Source organism: Olea europaea, chromosome 1 (genome assembly GCF_002742605.1).
Source record: "Olea europaea var. sylvestris chromosome 1, O_europaea_v1, whole genome shotgun sequence".
In the NCBI taxonomy this organism is placed as follows: Eukaryota; Viridiplantae; Streptophyta; class Magnoliopsida; order Lamiales; family Oleaceae; genus Olea; species Olea europaea.
In genome coordinates, this window is record NC_036237.1 from 2,600,353 (window position 1) to 2,614,966 (window position 14,614).

General features: G+C 35.8%; 2 protein-coding genes and 1 pseudogene across 4 annotated transcripts in view; 1 reads left to right on the forward strand and 2 right to left on the reverse strand.

The window, feature by feature from the left end:
• The first annotated feature begins 228 nt into the window (after positions 1-228).
• On the forward strand, positions 229-2,249 carry LOC111402985 (annotated as a pseudogene).
• Positions 2,250-2,321: 72 nt separating this feature from the next.
• LOC111369756 (ras-related protein RHN1-like) lies at positions 2,322-5,362 on the reverse strand. 2 transcript variants are annotated; one of them, XM_022991430.1, is made up of 7 exons: positions 5,253-5,362; positions 4,358-4,435; positions 3,863-4,042; positions 3,625-3,673; positions 3,314-3,387; positions 2,719-2,812; positions 2,322-2,434 (listed from the first exon to the last, which is right to left on the reverse strand). In XM_022991430.1, the coding sequence occupies exons 1-7, from the start codon at positions 5,289-5,291 to the stop codon at positions 2,340-2,342; spliced, it is 609 nt and encodes a 202-aa protein (XP_022847198.1). In that variant the 5' UTR covers positions 5,292-5,362; the 3' UTR covers positions 2,322-2,339. The 2 variants fall into 2 exon arrangements, with proteins under 2 accessions (XP_022847198.1, XP_022847267.1); XM_022991499.1 differs by having other exon boundaries at positions 3,863-4,030; positions 5,253-5,355.
• Positions 5,363-6,275: 913 nt separating this feature from the next.
• Positions 6,276-14,614, reverse strand: part of LOC111369872 (N-terminal acetyltransferase A complex auxiliary subunit NAA15-like) — a 14,907-nt gene continuing 6,568 nt past the window's right edge. Inside the window, exons 9-26 of one of the 2 annotated variants that reach the window (XM_022991608.1) lie at positions 13,411-13,543; positions 12,377-12,454; positions 12,239-12,292; positions 12,076-12,146; positions 11,174-11,228; positions 11,001-11,096; positions 10,391-10,519; positions 10,203-10,285; positions 9,897-10,127; positions 9,574-9,706; positions 9,397-9,501; positions 9,024-9,155; positions 8,626-8,682; positions 8,353-8,450; positions 8,143-8,201; positions 7,934-8,048; positions 7,730-7,824; positions 6,276-6,974 (exon numbers count right to left, since the gene is read on the reverse strand). In XM_022991608.1, coding sequence (XP_022847376.1) covers positions 6,757-6,974; positions 7,730-7,824; positions 7,934-8,048; positions 8,143-8,201; positions 8,353-8,450; positions 8,626-8,682; positions 9,024-9,155; positions 9,397-9,501; positions 9,574-9,706; positions 9,897-10,127; positions 10,203-10,285; positions 10,391-10,519; positions 11,001-11,096; positions 11,174-11,228; positions 12,076-12,146; positions 12,239-12,292; positions 12,377-12,454; positions 13,411-13,543 — 1,942 coding nt within the window. In that variant the 3' untranslated portion in view covers positions 6,276-6,756. The remainder of the gene's footprint in view (positions 6,975-7,729; positions 7,825-7,933; positions 8,049-8,142; positions 8,202-8,352; positions 8,451-8,625; positions 8,683-9,023; positions 9,156-9,396; positions 9,502-9,573; positions 9,707-9,896; positions 10,128-10,202; positions 10,286-10,390; positions 10,520-11,000; positions 11,097-11,173; positions 11,229-12,075; positions 12,147-12,238; positions 12,293-12,376; positions 12,455-13,410; positions 13,544-14,614) is intronic. The other variant, XM_022991681.1, reaches the window with a different exon arrangement.

Here is a 14,614-nt window from a genome sequence, read left to right on the forward strand (position 1 = left end):
GAAAAATATGATCGTTATCCATCACATAAAGCCACCAAATTTGAATTTTTATATCTTGTGTGGGGCTCGTAACGACTATATTTTTCATTCTCATTTTTCCAAAAATGAGAAACAAACGGGGAAAGTATCCCAAATCGAGAACTGCGAAGAAGTTTGTTTCTTGATGAAATGAATTATGTTGCAATTTCCAATAAGAATCGTCCCCTAAGATTATTTTGTCATCCATCAATGAGTCGAGCTTTCTATGCCATCTTAATAGAATTTTTGGGTGAAACCGTTAAGAAAGATGGGATCTTCTAATTAGTAGAATGTTGAGAATAAAATGTGACGAAAAAATTCGAAGACTTCAATGGTATAATAAATAAAGATTGAGGACTTAAGTGCATTCAAAATGATTTCTCATTTCCGTAAAATGAGAAACCACAGGATACACCCAATAATGGGTATGGGTAGAATTTCCTCCGCAGTAGAAGTTGCCGCTCGCCTGAATCCCGTAATTACTAGCGTCGTAGCCCAAGCAGCAGCCGCAGCGGGAGTCGGAGTCCAAGCTACAGTCGTAGCCCGCCTGACAACAGCTTCAATAGGTACAATCGCTCTTCTCCTGATTATTCTTCGTACCATAGACGTAGTCCAAGGCCTGGTGAAATCCTACAGTCTGACGGAAGAAATAGAAACAGGTATGATGATAGAAAGAAACCGTTTCTCGTCCGCGATTATAAAAATGGAAGACATGGAGAGAGTCTGAATTGGATGAAGAACTGAAAAGCTTGGGATTCGAAGAGTACAGGAGGCTTAAGCGCCAGAAATTGAGAAAATTGCTCAGGAACTGTATTTGGAATTGTACTCCTAGCCCTCCTAGGGATCCAAACCAATCCTCAGATTTGGAACCTGAGGATGAAATTACCAGGAAAGTTGAAGAAGAAAAGGAGGGCAGGGAGGATAACAAATTAAAGTCTGGTTCGAAAAAATTGAGTAGCTATTCATCAGAGAGTGAATCTGAGTCGAAGCCTGAGGATTTTGAATCTAGATCAGATGACTCCCTGCCAAGGAAGAAGAGGAAGAGTAGAAAGTTGAGTTCCAGGCACGAGGGTAGGAGATCAAAATCTGTATCTGAGAGCAAGAGTGGTTCAGAGGAGTCCAGCGATGATGACGATGATGATTCGGAATAAGAAAATAGGAGAAGGCGGAGGAGAAAATTGAAGATAAAGAGCAGTAGGAAAAGTGAAAGGTCTGGGAAAGCGTGCCTCATCTTTGAAGTCTCAAAGCCGCAAGAAGAAGAAGGAATCTGAAAATGAGAGTTCCAATGCCGATGAAAATAACTCTGATTCTGAAATTAATGAAAAGAATGCTAAGCAGAAGGTAGACGAGGCTAAAGTGAGTAATGAAAATAATGCAGAGTTGCTCAAGTTTAAGGAAATGATTGAGTCTAGGAACAAACTGACTCTGGATAACGAACCAGTTGTTGGGCCAATGCCTTTGCCAAGGGCAGAAGGGCACGTTTGCTATACTGGTGCACTTATGCCCGGTGAAGGTGATGCCATTGCGCAGTATGTTCAGCAAGGTAAGCGTATTCCTTGCAGACGAGAAGTGGGCCTTTTGGCTGAGGAAATTTACAAGTTTGAGACAATTGGATATGTGATGAGTGGTAGTAGGCATCAGAGAATGAATGCCATCCGTGTCCGAAAAAGAAAACCAAGTGCTGAGGACAAACGGGCGCTGGCAATGTTTAACTATGAGGAGAAGAAGGTTATGGCTGATTTGCAGCGTCTGGTGCAGCGCCATATTGAGCAGGATTCTGGTGCTTCTCATGATCCTTTTGCTGGGAGGGCTGTGAGGGTGATGATGCTTGATTCCTGGTCATGTCTATTTTGTTTGTTCATGTCCTTTTTTTCCCTTTTCTGGATGATGTAAGGATATAATCCTTTGGTGCTGAGTATAATGCACAAGGCCTCTGTCCTCAAGTCATTATATCATAGTATTGCCTGAGAGAGCATCTGCACTCTTATCCTCAAGGCTTCGTGGCTTGTTTTACTTACTCAATTGGTAACATGATTCAGCTTAAGCATCTCGTGAGGTACAATTCTAGTGTTCGAATCCTATGAGTAGTAAAAGGGTAGATGCTCTCTCAAAGCGGACAAGGACTTGGGCACAGAGGCCTCGGTTGTAACACTGAGAATGTAGAAGAACAAATCTTGTGTCCTTAGTACCATCATAATACCTCAAAATAAATTTTTTTAGATTTTTACTTATTTATATGCAATTAAAGAGTACAAGGACATTTTATAGTTCCACGATGAAGTTGTGTCCTCATCCAACTTCCGAATATGTAATGTAACTTGTCAACTCGAGCAACAAAACAATATTTTCCTGTGAGCTTTATTCTGCAATGTCATCCCAACGGGCTGTGAAAGAATTGTTTTGGCCAATCGTATTGCTGCAAATGTTGAGCAGAGCAAATTACGGAGCTAAAAGAGTCAGTCCAGTAAAATCACGCTAATCTTTTGGTATTTTGACAGTATTATGGAACAAGAGAGAGCTAATGTCTTGTTCGTTATACTACCAAACTTGCATTTTTTTTTTTTTTTCCTGATCGGTAAATGTAAATTTCATTGATCAAAACTTTCATATACAAACTTGCTATAATACCAAACTTGCTATTTTTGTTTATGCGAGTGGAGGTGAGAGTAGGGGTTAGCGATAATAGCACTTAAAACTTACCTATTTCATAGAAGAGCTCATTAATATTTTGAGCAGTTTTTGCAGATGTTTCCATGAAGAACATCCCGTTTTCATCAGAAAATTGCTCCCCGTCCTACAAGAAATTAAAAATGTCGCAAAAGAATATCATCGAAACTTTGGCAGAGAAAAAGGGTATGTTTGGTAGGCCTTTTATTTTTGCTTTTTGTAGAAAAACATTTTATGAAGGTTGCCTTAATTTGTATTAGGAAACTCATTTTTAAAAGAGCTTTTTAAAGTCACATCGTGTCAACCTCCTCTAAGAACTCTTATAATGAGAAGAAACACTTCGATAAAATTAAGCAAACGGTCAAAAACTGCTTTTGGATCTCAAAAGCTTATTTGGACTTCTCATGGGGCATCGAGCACAACCAGTTTTTCAACAAAAAAGGACTAACCCAAACAAGGCTGAAGTGCAAATTCTTGTGCTGATGATATATATATTGACATCTATTATAAACAACTGAGGTAAGTATATTGACGAAAAAATTTTCGTGTCTAATAGCTTGAATTTTTAGATTATTGAGTTCGATATAAATTAAGAACTTGACAAGAGAAATATTTTGTTCGTGTGTACCCCAGTCTTGACCTCTCTACTTGATTCTAAGTCGGATTTGTTTGCCACCAATGCCATCACCATATTTGTACTGGCTGCAAAAAATAGACATAAGAAAGAAATATATAAAATAGTTGAATTATTTTATACTAAAATTTCTTGAAGATTGACACAAATTGTTGCCCCAAAACTCATGTTCTTGTATGGCATGCTTTTCAATTTTATCACGTCTCTCTCTTAGTTAGTCATATCAAGTTCTATCTATTACTGTATCACTTATGCCAGTAAACAAGAAGATTTTGAAGCATGATGAGAAAATAGGAACACGTCACCTTTCCCTCTGAGTTCTTCAACCCATTTTTTGGCTCTTATAAATGTATCCTGAAGACAAAATACAGAAAATTTAGTTTCTTTCACAAATTAAAGAACTCTTCTATTCATATGTAATTTTGATAAGTTTCACTCTTGCTTTATGAGATAGAATCGACCAACAAATTCTATCATGTTATTCTTTCTTAATCATACCCAATACAACTTACCAAACTATTTAAAGGGAATTGAAATAGGTACCATGCTTGTGATATCATAAACAACGATGGCGGCTGCAGCACCCCGGTAGTACATTGGAGCTAAACTGTGGTACCTTTCTTGCCCTGCTGTGTCCCATATGTCAAATTTCACTGTGGCTTCAGGTAATGATATTATCTGAGTAAAGAAAGCTGCTCCTATAGTTGGTTCCTGCATCAAAAACTTGTTCGTCGAATGTGAAACACAAGACAATGTCAAACAGGGCCGGCTCTAGGGCCAAGCCACCTAGACAGCATCCTCAAAAAATGTGGCTTAGGCCCAGGGCCTAGTAATATCATTATACTAGCACAACAGTCTATATTTAAGTCCATTATACCAGCAATCCTCAAAATATTGTTACACATGTAAAAAAAAATATTGGGCCTCAAAATTATTTTTTGCTTAAGGCCTCCAAATTTTCAGGGCCGGTCCTAATGTCAAAGAAGAAAAAACCTAAAATCTTGTATATTATACCCTCGATTTGTATTCTTGACATACCTGGTTGTCGAAAAATTGACCTCTGACAAATCTTAGCACTACACTGGTTTTCCCAGTTCCCATGTCCCCCAAAAGGACCTGTAACAAGAGAAAGCACAGAGGAATGGAAGTTTAAGAGGCATTGACAGCGGTTTCGTTAAAATGAGGTCAAAAAGATTTGAATATTTTATATTTAAAGTAATAACTTTTCCATTTTTTTTTAACACACGTTCTCCAAAAAAATCACTATTCCAAAATAATTTTCTTACCAAAAGGGGGCTCAAACATGGGCTGACTTTTAAGAGAACTTTTTCAAGCTTAGCCGAACATGCTCTAGAATGCAACAGATAGATCATATATATGCACGCAGGGCTAAAAATTTTGTATTTTGAGCGAGCAACGATTCTTCATTTCAAGTATCTTTGCCACCCAGTATAAAATTTTCACACCGGACGAGACATGTTGAAGGTATCTTCTTTAGTGATTATGGCCATTTTATAGGTTTTTATCTCGAAGAAGGTCAACCCTTTAATTTCTCTTAATTTTTCGTGAAGATATATCTTTTGAAATCATACAATAGTTTCACTCGATCTTCAAACAGATGGAGCCATAAATTCATATGATCAAACTCATTATATAAGAACAAATACTTAATTTGTTGTTACAACAAAAAGTTCCCATCTAACCATAGATGCAAACGAGAAGATTTTCTGTAAAAATTTAAAGACTATTCGCATATTCTGATTGATCTTCACAAATGGGACATGTTTGATATTTAGTATTAGCCAGCAGTTGACAACATTAAGCAAGAGAAGGGTGCTAAATATTGTAAATTATATGGACCAGATCAATCTAATAATGTGTATCAAACATGATCGAAAATAAAACACAAGAAGAAATATATACATAAACCCACCAGCTTGCACTGCAAGATCTTGTTTCCGGGCCTCTCCATTCGAGTTTTTCTTTTTCTTTATACAAATGTATTGAACGCTGGTTTCAAGAAAAATAGAAAATAAAGGTATGATTATTCTGTTGTCATTATATGGACAACATCACCTAAGACGTAAGAAACTAAGAATGTTAGGTTTGATTAAACTATTTTGACTGCCAGTTCTCTTCTATTGTGTACCACTGCAATTTCTGTCTCCTTACATTTCCTTTGGCTGACATTTTGAGGGCAAGTTCTTGAAACGAATAACAAATAACAAATGTGATTTATTTTTCATTCATTACTCAAAGTTCACTTTGCCAGTAGTTATTGATCGATAGGTGACAGCTAAATAAGATTAATAGCATTTAGTCCTTGCAAATTTTCAAAACATGCTAGTCGACCCTTGCAAGTAGAATAGGTTTCCTATCAGTCTCTTGGGAATAAGAACTCTGGACTCTTTTTTAATACATATACAAGGCATATTAATATGAACATAGTAGTGTCGGGAACAAAATCACTACCATATCGGTTGATCGACGATGACAAGTAATTCCAACTTCATGCAAACGAGTTGTAGCTTAAAATCCTAATTGATGACAGATTTTTGAAATTAACTAACCCTGAAGGAATCACAAGACTTGGTCTCAACCATTGTCGCCACCCAACACACAAATGGCATGATTACTAGATGTTATCTTCACCTTCCTCGAACTTACCACCAACAGTCTGTTTAAAGTTCCAAACTCAACAAAGACAACTAAACACGAAGGTTGCCAAACCTACTAATATTATTCTCAAGAAAATAATTTCTAAAATATTTTTATTTAAATTTCCTTCGCCCATCATAAAATTATCCAAAAATTTTGAAGCCTCACCATCTTCAGCACGCATTACAGGATCATGTCATGTTTCAATCACCTAGTTTTCTTAACTTCACCATAGACAAAAGCAACAATATAAAAGGGAGACGACAAAAAGGGCATTGGGTCGTAGCAAAATACTATGTAATATTTCTTCAACAAATTTATTTATATAAATATCTTGACAAAATTTTCTCCTGTAAAATAACATTTATACATTCACGAAATAATAGACTAATAAAATAAGAAATACAACATGCTCCTGGGAATGGTTGTATCGTAGAACCAGTTCTCTTAAAACTTCCATAGATCATGCTGTTCAGAATAGTGCAATGCAAAGCCCAAAGAACCTCTTTTTTCAGTATCTGAGCAGGAACCATAAAAATTACAGTCAAAAAGCACAAGGGGTGAAAATCATACACATTTTCAATGGAATGCCCAACAACTGGGGGTAAAAGAAAAATATCGGGCGCCTCCCAACAGGGATCTACCTGCATTTCTAATAAATATTCAAATCATCTTCCAGGATGATTTCCCCTCTGTGTTAGTTACATATTCTGAGCCACGCCATGGATTCGTTACTCAAATCATCTGGACCAATTACCTAACCCGGAGATTCACATAAATTATTGGATAACAAGATCCTTGAATGTCTCAAGTTTCTCAACTTTTCCATTTGATGAGAGAGATTTAGAATTATGATCAGAGATGGAGCCGTCTATACCAACACCATTTTCAGGTAATTTTGGAATTTGGTGGGAAGTTGAGTTTGCGACAGCAGAGCTGCAACTGCCCTCAAAGTATGTTGAATATGGGAAGTACTCAGCGCACTGCACCTTCCATCCTGTAAAAGAATATGAATTCAGAACCATAAACGTAAATTTTTAATCTCATCAGTAGGGGACCAATAAAAAACATTCCTCATTTTCGATAAAAAGAACAATCAAACTGAGAAATTTAGCTAAACAATCTATTCAGATGCACGATTAGTCTGCCTATTGCTTTGAGTCTGAATGAGACACAACACAACCAACTAAAACATGAACATAGTCAATACACCATCTGTTTACAGCATTCCTGTCAAGTGAGAAAAAAACCGAACTTCTCCACAAGTACAATTCAAGATAGTTAAAAGGAGCAAGAAGTCTAAAAGTAGATGAGGAGAAACAGATTATTCTAATACAGATGAAGAAACAGAAAAGGACAAAAGCAATCAGTGTATGCAAAAGTAGGCCTTCTTGAATTAGAGGTTAACATCCCCATCCCCTGTACAGATTCATTCATTTCAATGTTGGGAACTAGAATTTATTTTAAAAAATAAAACACTGTAAGATCAGAGGTCAGGGAGATCCACAGATATTAAATTTTTGAAAAGTAAAAGGTACTTATTGTGAGGCGCAACAGCTCAAGTCTAAGACCAGCAAGTTCAAGCATGATTAAAGACTAATATACAGTAATGGAGTTCAATTATTTGTCAAGGTATGAGCAGCTTCCATATGTGAAACAATGCACCCTAATTTCCTACAGGAACTCAAAACCAATGAGAGCATCAAAATATGACTAAAAGAATGAAAAATCAAAGAAAAAATAAGTACTCACTCGATGCAGCATCATGGTCATTGATAATCGTCTCTAACAGCTTGTGTACTGCAATACAGTCTTTGAGCCTCCACTTTCTGACTGCCTCTCCAATTCTAGTTTAGGTAAAACAGGGAGGTTCAATGTTTAATGTCTTCCAAGATACTAGGCCAATTTAAAAATCGTAAATCATTTGCATAAAATTTCATTGTTGAAGGACATTACGTTGAAACCAGATCGTTGGTTGATCGTTCAATCAAGGTGATCGCCTCACCCTTCTTATTTGGTTCCAGAACACATAGCATTTCTGCTACAGCTGCTCTGTGCATCAATGAATCTGCTAAGAAAACAGAAAACCAAAATTACGTCAATAATATGATCATAACAATTACAGACCAATGCTAGATTACAACATGAAACAGTCAGATGCAGACCTCTGTGCTTCTCAAGGAAAAAAGTGTTTGCTTCAATGAGAGATTTACCATGCAACTGACTGTGAAAGAAAATAAGCACAGGGATATTAAGTAATTGGAGAATCGAGTATAATATTGCTAACATCAGAAATACTGATGCAGTCCTACTGGGTAGGAAATTTATCCCCCAAGAGAAAGAAGAAAAATGAAAAGTTCAACGGATAAAAGAACCTAATTGTAGGTCGTTCTGCTTCTAAGACCCCCAATATAAGCTTCTCAGCATCAGTCACTGGAGCAGGCATGGATCCCACTTTAGAAAAGAACTTTATCTGCAACAAATCAAACAATTAGGAAGAACAATGACTGAGTTCCTTTGGGACAACAAAGGAATTGCATTTAAGACACGTTATACACACATATTCAATATATAAATTATGTGAAAAGCATTGTCTGCCAGTAACTATTTTTTAAGAATGAATGCACCATATCACCATCAAATCATACCAAACAACGATGTGAATCTGGGTGTTCAGCATCCAACCGCAGCAGATGCTTTACAGCCTACAGTGAAGAAAGAGCATTTTATTACATGTCCATGAAATAACAAGACAATACGTTCTAGTATGTAATAGGCCCGATCCAGGGACTGGAGAAATTACATGTAATGAATTCATTCATGATATACTCCCCAGGGCAGGTCAAAGAGATGGGAGATAATATCATTCAAGAAAGAATAAGCTTCAATTCAAAATTATATTATTGTTGCATTTTACACATACCATTTGAGTAGATTTCCTAGCTACAATTCCAGTTGAAATAAATCAGTATATGATGACTGACAGAAGTAAAATTTAGGTGGATATAAGATGAGTTACATTCTGAATTCAGAATCAAAAACCTACCTGCAAAGCAAGTAAAGTTTTTCGCTTTCTCATATTTACTTCAAAAGAAAGTACATGTGTTTCAATGGACTCAGATGAATGTTTTTGAAGCAGCTTCAAATACTTTGTAGCTTCCATCAAAGGATCTTCAACCTACAATTAACAACACTTCAGGTGAAAATATGTACCCTGCTATTTTTAAATGATCATTCCAGTTCTGAGTGAAGATTATTGAGAAACAACAAATAGGCACTCAGCTAAATGACAGTTAAAGATATAAACTAGGATAAGATCTAAGAGATCCAAAAGCAAGGACAAAGCCTGAACTGAACACAGGACTAACAACTAAAATATCTACGAGCCAGTGAATCCAATGTATAGGTGGCCAAAATACCATTAATAACTTTTCTCCATGAGGGTCTGGGTCTACTGGTTTCACAGGGCGTTTTCCAGATTTTGATACTGCAGTAACATTTGTTTCTTCTTTCACTTCAGCCTCCTAAAAATGCAAAAAACTATTGTCAGATTGTTTGGAGTACTTTTTTCGTAGAAAAGCTACAAGCTCAATTACTTTCTTGGCTCGGGCCTCCGCTTTCCTCTGTTTTTGCCTGAGTTTCTTCTTTTGAGAAGGAGGCAACTTCAACATTTCATCATCTTCTTCTGCATTCGACTTTGAAGGAGAATCATATAGCTTTAAATAGCATCTGCATACAAATTTCAAGTAAGCATAAGCACGAAGGATTAGATAAGAAGATCACATAACATTAATTGTTCAATATATTAGTACCTTGAATAGCATTAATATTAACACCCGTCAAAAGCAAAATTGGATGCTCAGAAGGAATAAAATTTGATATCAGATGTTGAGATCATAAACAGAATAGAAGGCATTACTTGATTGCTCCAGCAGCTGCTTTCTGGAAATAAGAATATGAATGTAGACGATCCTGAAATTTCAGCATTTCTACATAGGTGCGGAGAGTCATTTTCCTTAAGCAATAAGAATGGAAGTCGAATTGGTCCTCAGTAATGTCAGCATAATGTTTTTCCACAGCTAAGAATTTCTTCAAAGCCCGTCCAAGGTCCCCTTGGCGGAAATAACTTTCTCCTGATGCTAGTTCATACCTTAAATTCACATAACAAAAGATTCAACAAAGGTTTCTAAAACAAAAATAATTCAATAGTTGCCTAGATACGCACCACATGCACTGCATATCGTGAAGGTTATTATGTTGCTCTCCATCTTTAGTGAATAAAACAGCCGTCTTTTCGGCCAATGCAACCTGAAACCAAATGTTCAAAAACGAATCAACCAAGGGGAAAAATAAGAAGTTATTAAAAAAATCATTTAAAATCAACATCTTATGAAGATAAAAATAGCTCAGAACCTGGTCAGCTTGCAGCATACGCTTAACGCAATCACTATTGATGTAGCGGTCTGCAAGATCCATGCACCTTGCTTCATCAGCCAAAGCAGCAGCAGCTGACAAGTCACCAGCATGCTTTAATATCCGGCTCTGTAGTGAATATTAACCACATTAATTAAACTAGAGGAGAAAATAATTATGATCCCTTTTTTACATATTTGGTAAATATATATGTTTCTTCGCAAAAGATAACTCACGCTTATGGGATGGTAAAACATCAGGAAAGTTTTGAAACGTCTTTCATTGTTCAAAATTGTAGTGTGTCACATTCACATAGATTATCCCATCCAAATCCAATGACATAATCCTAAAAGGTTTAGTGGCATGAGCATTGAAATGTATGATGTGGTCAACAAATAATGTCAGACAAAACAAAATCAAATCACCCTCAACTCAAGACCTTTGAGAGAACACGCAACTAGAGGAGTGGAAAAATTGAACAGTTGAACCGATTATAATTGAGAAGGATGGTCAACAAGGCAAAAATCAAACTTCATTATGGATTAATATCATGAAATGAATATCTCAGAGATCAACTACCGAAGGAATGGCTCGAAAATCAAATATGTACCTTGACAGAGTACAAATCAATGACAGTTGGAGTATGTTCTATGGCCTCATTGATTTTTGTGAGAGCAAAGTCATACTGGCCACGCCTGTCATAATGCTGCACCGATAAATCTTCTTAGAAAAACCCAAAAATGAAAAGCAACAGAGCCTGCAAAAAATCATTATCAGACAAACCTGGGCCAAATAAAACAAAATCCACATAAGTGTTGAAGGGGGCTCCTTGTCCACCCTGCATATAAGGCAAAATGAAACACACGGTGGTCAGCAGGAAGCAACCTTTTGACATACTAGTGAAGTTCCTATTTATATATTTCATATCCGGCCCAGAGTATAGTTCCATGATCTGGAAGTACTGTGGCAGCTCATTTGATGGTTTCAGAAAATTTATTTTCAACAAACTGGCTCACTCAAGTAAAGAAATATGCATGATGAGGCTAAATGAATGTCGACAACTATAATGAACTTTTCTTTACATAATGTGTAAATGACTAAGATTACTTTCACTAAATTATTCGTGTAAACTTATATGTATTTGTTGTACCATCCAGGATACTATATTCCTTGTGATAAGTTGGCCAGTGAATGGAAATTTAACATAGATATTCAGCATTTTAATAGATTTGTCAAGGCACTATCTCTGTAGATTGATCTCACAAGTTAGCTTCTATAATCTGTATTACATCTTGATAAAGAATAACTATACTGGCGTAGAGAGAGGAACAGCCCCAAATGGAAACACGGTCTTTCACATAATCAAAAATTTGCAAAATAAGCTCAGGGAAGAACGCCAACAATGTCAATGCAACTTGTAATATAATGGCCTCGTTTGATAGCCATTTTCTTCAAAATGCAATTTTCTCTCTCTTCTTTTCAACCATACATTCTTTATTAAAATAATATTATACGTAAATCAAAAAAATGTCCTTATTTTTCAACCACACATTTCACATCAATTTACTATTCTAAAATACATTTTTACATAAAAATGTCTATCAAACATCCCCAATATTGTGCTTCTAAGTTCCATAGAAGGTGCAATGATGATTCAAGCGCAGATAAAATAAAAGTTGAATCACCTTCCAGGATATCCACCCGCTATCTTAATGGAGTTCTCTAGCTCAAGAACTAACTTCTCCAATATGTCTGCCTGTAAAAGATACAAACAAAACATCATCCAGGATATTATATTCCTTGTGCCTTCACATTTAGTCAAATTGATTGTTGAGGGAAAAAATTAACCTTCCCAGGATGATCATAGAGAGGAGAAAGATCAGAAAACAGAGAAGGAATGCCCTAAATGCACAAAAAGAAGTGTGAGGAAGCTCTCATGAATAGGTCAACCAGTGAAAACACAAGAAGCAAAACTCAAATCAATACTTTTGTAAGAAGAGGTCGAATGTAGCTCTCTGCTGCAGCCTGGAACTTTTCGCCGCTTAAAAAATCAAGTGGAATTCTCTGTCAAATTGGGGAAAAATTAACATAAAAATCAAGGAAAAACATATCGTAATAAGATTAATACAGATTGTGGATTGCTTTCAACAATTGTAGATTTGAAATTTAAAATGATTGAAGATGGAATTTTTTTTGAATGTAAGTAGAGGCAGAAATTTGTCAAAATCCCTAAACTATAAATGAAAAAAACATTATAACTGAAGAATAAAGGCACAATAAGCAATCAGATAACAGCGCCAGAAGTTGATAAAACTAGCTCCTTTTAGTAGGACTCCACAAGTAATAAAGCAATGTTCTAACTGTCAATGCGGTCCAGTTAGGAAAATATCTGGGCAAGGTTCTAAATCTATCTCCATGATAACCCAATGTTAAAAACTCAAATATAGTTAAGTACAGCTATCATCAATAGGACATAAATTAAAACCCAACAAGCTTCTACAAATAAATGAATTCTCCATGAACCTAAAAAATCAGAAGTTAAAAGTTCTTGCAACAAGCACTAATCGCAGCTTAATCAAACTTATAAACTGTTCTTCAAAAGCCAGTAAAAAAGTCCAGTTTCATGTAGTTAGCTCATGGTTGTTAGTAGCAGGATTACCATCAATAACCAGGCAAAGTCTGGAACTCAAATTTTGGCGTAAAAATGAAACAAGACTCACCATAAAAACTGAATTAAAATCATTTTGAATAACAGAAAAGGTATGTCATGTTTTAACTAAAAGGCAACAGAAAAAACCAAATCAAAACTATATAGAACCCAATGCAGTTAATGAGTATGCCCTCAGATAAAGCTTTACAGATTAAGAAACGACAAGGTGCAAGACAAATCATATTGTGAATTTTGGAATTCAATTTCAAAAAGTTTTTTACAGAAAATATGCTGAAGACAGATTTTTTTTTTTTTTTTTTTTTTTGGGGGGGGGGGGGGTTGGGGGGGGGGGAGGGGGAGCATGTGTCACCTTGACAGCAGATGACCTATTATATTGCTTGCTAAGCGATTCATACAAGGCCTCTAACTGATCAATTTGATCAGAGGAATACTGACGATTTTCAGAATGAAGTCCCATACATCTTTGTAGGCCTTCATAGTACCTATAATTCAAAAGAATAGAGAAATATCTATGAATTGCTCATTCATTCATAAAGTTGTAGACTTAAAAAATTCAAAAGCTTTATGCAATTCACTCCAAGCACCACCCATATTAAGACCCAAGAGAAAAATGAATACAAGAACAACTTTTTTTAATTGCATGTCACAAAGGTCTTTTTACGTGGCAGATATATGATAGGGGGTTCTGAGGACCTGAGTTGGAACCAAAGTTTATATCCAGAAACTCCTAAAGTATCTTTGGATCCAGAAAGAATGAAAGTACTACTTGGAAGAGCAATAATCTACACTTTCAAGAAAACAACAAGAAATCTCAATGATACTTCTTAAATATGTATGAGAAATTAAACAAAATGATGGACATCTGAACCCTGATTTTAACAAGCAAAGAACTTCATACACCATAAGCTCTGATTTTCCAATCATATAGCAAGGAGCTAAAAATCAAACAGGAAGTTTTAGTTCACCTCTGTTCATTATTGCAAATTAAAACTGAGCTCATATGAGTATTAAAAAAAACTTTTATTATTTCCAATTAAATGGTTTGGGTACCAGACTTCTCATCCACCTTACAATCACTAAGCATTTGTTTAGCTTTAGTAAATGGCTATGATGCACCGACACGGACACGTGTGTCCAACACATTTGACACGCGATTTTTCAAAAAAGCACAGACACGACATATTGCAGACACGTTGATTAAATTCTTTAAAATTCTTCATTTATATAGTATAAATTTAGTTTTATATTTTTTGTTAATTTTTCTTGTTCAAATCTTTTAAATATGAGTACCTATTTGTTATTTACTAATAAAATGAAAAAAAAATTTGATAAAATGTCCGAAGAAGTGTCGGTATCAACATGACACCCTATCCTAATTTAAGTGTCCGTGCTACAGAGGTAAATGATCTTGAATGCTCAAAGGATGTCACCCAGACCAATGCACACTATGAATATCAGACACATAGCATTCATTATTTTATTATTCGTGTTACTAATTTTTCTCATTTGTTCCAGGAATTTATTTTTATTTTTTTTTTTTTTGGGGAGTGGGG